Consider the following 6,515-nt stretch of genomic DNA (forward strand, 5'->3'; position numbering starts at 1 on the left):
AGCATGCCCGCAGTGGCGGCGAAGTTCGTGAAAAATGGGTGCCCGCGCCCCCACACATCGTACCCGTTCGTGTCGATGGTGATCGAGGACGACATTGCGGGGTTTCGGAGAAGATGGACCCTTTTACTACAGTAATACGAAACTTTTAGGTATATACTATAGATAGTTAAATCGGCAATGCTATGACATGTCTTGGTCATGTGAAAGAGACTTAAAATATGTCTCGGAACTTATTCAACAGCTCGGAAAACAAAAAAACAATGCTCTTAGGTCCCTGGATACTTTATTTCATACCGAAATTTGCAGTTTAGGTGCTTTCCCATCGCGCATTTTTGAATTTTCATGTCGGTTGTTTAGGGTGTTTGATACATGAATGGATGCGCGAACATGTGAAACGTTCAACGTACCGATTCGTATAGCTGATTTCGAAGTCGTTAGTGATCTATTTAGTCGGAAGTCAACAAAGCGACGGCGACACATTTCCTGAAATGGAAAAGCCTCTTTGGTGCGCTTAACGCTAGCCCAAGCTCGATTAACCAGCAACCTCCCGGCTCGATGTTATTCCCACGCTTCCTTTTCAAACCCGCGGGGGAAGCGTTGGCTTGCCAAATGCCTTCTAGGCAAAAAGAATCACCCAGCTAAAAAGAATAGCCCAGCTAATGTCAAGCACTTTGTCGACATTGGAACTCCTATGTCAAGGGTTAAGTGGGCGCGTGTGGAACCTCTGAAGCGATGGATATGCCCCCTGCTGATTTCAGTAATGCTATTTATCTTACATTATTTCATATTTCTAATCTGTATAAAATAGAACGTGCCGATTTAACTATCTATAGTATACACCTAAACGTTTCGTATTACTGTAGTAAAAGGGTCCATCTTCTCCGAAACCCCGCAATGTCGTCCTCGATCACCATCGACACGAACGGGTACGGTGTGTGGGGGTGCAGGCACCCATTTTTCACGAACTTCGCCGCCACTGCGGGCATGCTGACAAACACTTCATTGGGTCCGTCGATTCCAATGCCTTTCAGCATTTCCAGCAGCTCAATCGTGAACAGTCGACTGGCCACATACGTAAACGTTGCGTTCAGCGGCCAACAAGTCGGCATGTTAGAACTGTTTGAAAACAACAAAATAAGCTTAAATAATTGTTCATCTAAAGAGATGCTTGCAGGCATACTGAATGAACCACTGTCTCATCAACAGTATGGTATAATGAAAAATTGAATGCCTCCGCGAATGCGATTTTTGGCCTAGCACCTAGCTACAGGAATGATGTATGTGTGTGATCTACTGAGTATCGTTGTGCATATCTAACTAACGCTCTCAAGCGAGTCGCCTAAGTCTGTTGTCCGCGCCTGCTGGCGGTGCCGGCGGACAATATAGAATTTGAACAGAATAAAATGGCGACAAATTTAAAAACGCTTTAGGTGAATAAATTATCTAGGGTTTCTCGTTCCGAAACAGGTACAATAGGCTCATATCGGGGTCTTAAAGCGTGTTGCAGATTTTCCAAAAAGGACGTTTAATCTGCGTTTTTCTCGTGGACGTTTTCTTGCTGTTGCGGATCACAGAGTTGCAACGGTAAGCAGGCCGCTTTAAAGAAAAGCGTTTTTGCCTGTGACATTTCAACGGTTTATCAGGATAAAAATGTTATATCGGCCCCGCTTTTTGGAAATCCGCAACATAGCGGCTCAAATTACCTTGCCCAAAACCCGTTTTAAAGTGATGAATTAAGCAGTAATTTACGGAAATCTCCAACTGAAACATCATATCGGACCCGATAATTCATACGGTGGATAAGGGTGGATACATACCCCTTCTTGGACTCGGTGCGAAGTTCTCCTGGAACCATCAATTCGCCCTGGGCGAGGTTTTTAATTCGCACATCATCCTTCAGGTTGATGTGCGAATTGAAAACCAGGTCGACAGTCACTTATGGCGCGTTCGTGACGTCAGGATCCTTCGTTCATGACTGTAGGCCGATGTATATACCTCGTAAACCTGATGTTATCAGATCAAATTGAGCGAGCACACAACAAAGAAAAAGACACAAGTGCAACGGATGAACACAATGAAGACGGGGTCAGTGTGTTGGGACGGTAATTGAGTTGTGAGGAGCTAAAGCTCATCAGTGTCACTAGCATCACATCACAGCCACAAAATGAACACAGTAGGAAACCAATCAAACTAGCTGAATCTGATTGGTCAATCAGAATAATCAACTCTGATTGGCTGATGATTATCCAATCATACTAACACAAGCCACTGCGCTACCAAATATAATACACATATATTATCAAAGGAAAATCCACAGTATTTTCCGGATATACTTAACACTCCCACTAGCAGTGGTTTGTAAATGATGTGCATGTAGCCATTCTATGCAACATTTCGAACGCCCATAGATTGTCGTATGACCTCGAACTGCTTTTGTGGCAGCGACTTCGTAAATAGGTTGGCCAACATATTATCTGTTCGATAGTATTGCAACAATACACGCTCCTTTTCAACCAAGTCTCGTACAAAGAGATATCTGGTTTCGATGTGTTTGGTAGACTTATGGTTTCTAGGATTTCTCACAGTTGCAATCGCTGCTGTACTGTCACACCATACAACAATAGGTTTTGTTGGTGCAAATCCCATCTCTGTAAGCAAATTCGCTTTCCTTTACTCCTTCGCTTAGTGCAATAAGCTCCGACTCTGCAGTAGAAATAGCACCACAAGCTTGTTTGCTACTGTAGCATGATATACAAGTACCAGCTACCATAATCAATAGCCTGTGACACTTTTACGTTCGTTATTTAGATGCATCTGTGTAAACCTCGTAAATCCCATCAATCAAGAGGTCATACGTTGATGTTCCTTTCAAGTATTTCAGAACTCTCAGTGCTGCTTCCCAATGCGATTGATTGTAGCGGCGTAGGAATTTGCTAAGCTCGCGGACTGCATTTGCAAGATCTGACCTAGTACCGCGTACTAGATACTGCAATGATCCGACTAAGCCTCTGTAATCATAGGGCTGCCTTGCAGTCTCATCTTGGTTCATAGTAGCTTCAGCTACTAATTCGACTCCCACTATTTGGGTGTCGATACTGGTCGAGAATCTTGCATGTTGAACTTCAACATAAGGTCATTGATGTATTTTGTCTGTGATAACGACATTGTCTTGTTCACTCGATCTCTCTTGGCTTAAATCTTTAGGATATAATGAATATCTCCTAGATCTTGCACTTTGAATCTACGATTCAGATCTGCTTGCAATTTCTCCACAAGTTTAGTGTTGCGTGACATGATTGTCAGGTCATCAACATACACTACAACGATGATCCAATCATCAATACCAGCTCCCACTTTTGAGCATACAAACAGTACACTTTGTTGCATCGTTCAAAACCAATGGAGGTTAGAAATTCGTGAAGAAGGTTATACCAGATCCGTGGTGCTTGTTTAAGATCGTAAATGCTCTTTAACAATTGACATACGAGGTGCGACTGTCCAGACTTAGCGTATCCTGGTGCTTGCCTCATATATACCGCAGTTCCACTCCGTCCCAAATCAGTGACACGTTTGGGCATTCTATTAGTTGTGAAATTAGAAAACAATCGATTTTATTAAAAAGATTGCCTTATTCAGTACTGTTGAGCAAATCAAAAGGAAGGTAACATGGGTACATTTAAGTTACATTGAAAACTTCCTGGGAATTATATTATACAGCCGAATACGCCTCCTGTTTTCGAAAAATTTGAGACAATCTCCATACATTCTTCAAGTCCGGTGAACATTTGAAAATTTTGGGTTGGGCGGCTGATTTTATTTGAAGAATCACTCGCAATTTTTGGAAGAATGGCTATAAAATTACTACTCTGTTCTCAAATAGTTGTCAGGTGCATTTCTCATTGGCAGGATTTTCCAAATATTAAGGTGGTTCGCCTTGCGCAGCATTCAAAATTGCCTATTTCACCTTGCTTTTTCTGGTTAATGTAGGATTTATTTTTAGTACCATATGATTGGTGAAGGAGGAAACTGAGGTCATTGGTTGGCTAAAATTAGAGCATACAAATACTAAGTGGTCGGAATATTGATCATATTCATCGATAGCATGAATATTCCGACAAGATATTGAATCCGACATCCATTCCGACAACGATTTCATTGGCTAATATTGAAAAAGTCGTTACATATTCCTGGTTCCTAAGGAAGCGCTGATAGGTGAATTCGTGGAATTAGGGTTGACACGTTCATTTTAAATAGTTGCGTTCAATACAAACATGAAGTAATATTTTATCTGGATATTGCATGTACTTTCTTCGAGGGATAGGGCTCGATCACTCAATCATTGGCTGGCTACGAGGGATGGGGTTATCAGAACCGCTTATTGGGTGAATGGACCGATACCAACGTGAGTATTTCTGTGTGCAGTTTTGGCTATAGAGGCATGTGGGCCGAGAAAAACAACAAAAACGATTTTCATTGGGTTTGGCACCCGGAGACCACTCTGCTCTTGCTGGCAAATTGAAAAGTGAGCATGCACCGCAAAGTAAGACCTCTCAAACTTAATACAATCACTTTTGAGGAGATTATGTATCCGGATATAGTTTTGGTTGGTTTCCCTCACTTTGCATTTTGAAGTGTCGTGTCCACTGGACGTCCAGCCGAACGCACCGATCCACGCCCCTGTACAACATCCGCCACACATCCAGCCCGTCCCTGTCCACTTCCAGCCCACTGTCCGTGCGCACCGCTGACCCAGATGTACGCGCTACGTCCTGCCCACGGCTTGCCCACGTCGACTTTCCTTTATGTTCTTACATGTGTATGATGCGTAATGATATTGTTTACCATGATTTGCATTATCACCATGTTGTTAGTAGTAGTAGTTACTGTGATGTGATAGCCGTCTGGGTCTAGTGGTGTATACATTATGCGGGATGCTCTTGGGGGCAATCAGGGTTGCGACTTATCTAGCGGTTTCGTGCTGCGGAAATGGTTTGCTGCTAACCCCCTTGAGTGTTTATACTTCCTTCGGGCCTTTGTTGCTCCGCGTCCCATCTCTGGGGAAGTTGTTAGCGTAATGATTATAGTATTGGCACACACAGTCTGGTTGGGAGCTCATAACTCTGCCTATGCTGTAGCTTTCCGCTCTTATGGTATACCTGGATGGCTTATAGTCAACGATGTGGCTTATGGAGAGTACTGACTTTGTAGTCAGTGGAACTGGTTCAATTCCAGTCATCGTTTTGACACTAACTACTACTGTATATATGTTGTTTGGAAACGTATACACTTGTTTTACCATGTATAACTCCTATGCGTTGACCTCATGTCCACGCCTTGAGCCCGATGTCCACCCATCGCTACGTCATGTCCGTCCAGTGCATGTCCACGAAGTGTCTGCCCCGATGCTTGTCCACCTAGTGCCTACCCATGACCAGCCCGTGTCGATATCTGCGCCATGTCTACCCCATTCCCGTGTCCAATGCCGTGCCGATACAATGTTCGAGTGGTGTCCACGAGATGCCTGACCCGTGACCATTTCAGGAACGCTCCATTACCACACGACGTGGTGAAACCATGACTTCCCCGGTTCTTTATACTTGTGTTCATGATGAGTTATGATGTTGTATGAATGGTATGTTTTTGTTTGCCCGATTTGACCTTCCGACGATGTAGCTCAGGGAGAGCACTAGTGGCAACACTAGAGGTGCTGGTTCAAGTCCAGTCATTGTTATGTATTATATGTTGTCGACTACTAATATGGTGGCTACATGTTGAATTGGAGTCGGGTCTTTGATTCCACCTTGTGTGACTTTTGCATTGAACAACCCAATGTTTGTATTGAGTGCCCCGATGCGGTGTTGCTCGCGCAGGACACGCAGTACCGACCCACTGCTGCGAACATTTGGCGCAATGTCGTGTATGAAACTCAAGACGCGTTGGTCGGCGAGCGATCCGAAGCGCAAGACATCGTCGCGATAGGATGGTGCGTTGGGATCCAACTCAAGACCATCGTGGAGGAAAAGCTTCATGAAGCCAACGACCAACTTCGCCTCGGATTTCTTCTTGCGGTCTGCGCCAACCTGCCACATGGGGGGGTCTCGAGCGTACCACTCGAACCACAAGTCTGCCAAGGACGTGGCGGCTGCCTTGTGGCGTTTCGATGGGACGGTGGCTTCGGCTTCGTGTGATGGCATGGCGATGGGAGGTGTTGGAGCCGCACCAATACCGACTTGTGCTTCAACGGCAGCAACACGTAGACCAAGTGCCTTGTTGATGGCAACTAGTTCGTGGATCACGGCTTGTTGCTGCGCAATGGTGTCGTTCGCACGTGTGCTAAGCCCTTGGTGCGGTGTTTCGACCACGGCTTCGTGCGGGCGCTCAATGGATGCTGCCCTCGCCATAATACTTCCAACGATGAAACCAGCGGCGTTTGCCGCTTGCGCAAGCCTCGCCACAGCAGGGCCATGGGGACACGTCTGCATCAAGAACGGTAAGTGCCACAACAACGTCGTCAT

The 6,515-nt window shown here is 45.0% G+C and overlaps 2 protein-coding genes and 1 pseudogene across 3 annotated transcripts; 1 reads left to right on the forward strand and 2 right to left on the reverse strand.

Annotated features, from left to right (window-relative positions):
* Nucleotides 1–558: 558 nt before the first annotated feature.
* On the reverse strand, nucleotides 559–1,109 carry H257_05644 (hypothetical protein; the record flags this gene model as incomplete). Its single annotated transcript, XM_009830579.1, has 2 exons — nucleotides 559–616; nucleotides 889–1,109. 2 exons carry the CDS (start codon nucleotides 1,107–1,109, stop codon nucleotides 559–561), a joined length of 279 nt encoding a protein of 92 aa, XP_009828881.1.
* Nucleotides 1,110–5,173: 4,064 nt separating this feature from the next.
* On the forward strand, nucleotides 5,174–5,241 carry H257_05645 (annotated as a pseudogene). Its single transcript has one exon. The product of its transcript is annotated as a tRNA-OTHER (tRNA).
* A 494-nt stretch (nucleotides 5,242–5,735) lies between these two features.
* On the reverse strand, nucleotides 5,736–6,401 carry H257_05646 (hypothetical protein; the record flags this gene model as incomplete). Its single annotated transcript, XM_009830580.1, has 1 exon — nucleotides 5,736–6,401. One exon carries the CDS (start codon nucleotides 6,399–6,401, stop codon nucleotides 5,736–5,738), a length of 666 nt encoding a protein of 221 aa, XP_009828882.1.
* Between the last annotated feature and the right edge of the window lie 114 nt (nucleotides 6,402–6,515).

This window comes from Aphanomyces astaci, assembly GCF_000520075.1.
Source record: "Aphanomyces astaci strain APO3 unplaced genomic scaffold supercont1.11, whole genome shotgun sequence".
Classification (NCBI taxonomy): Eukaryota; Oomycota; class Saprolegniomycetes; order Saprolegniales; family Verrucalvaceae; genus Aphanomyces; species Aphanomyces astaci.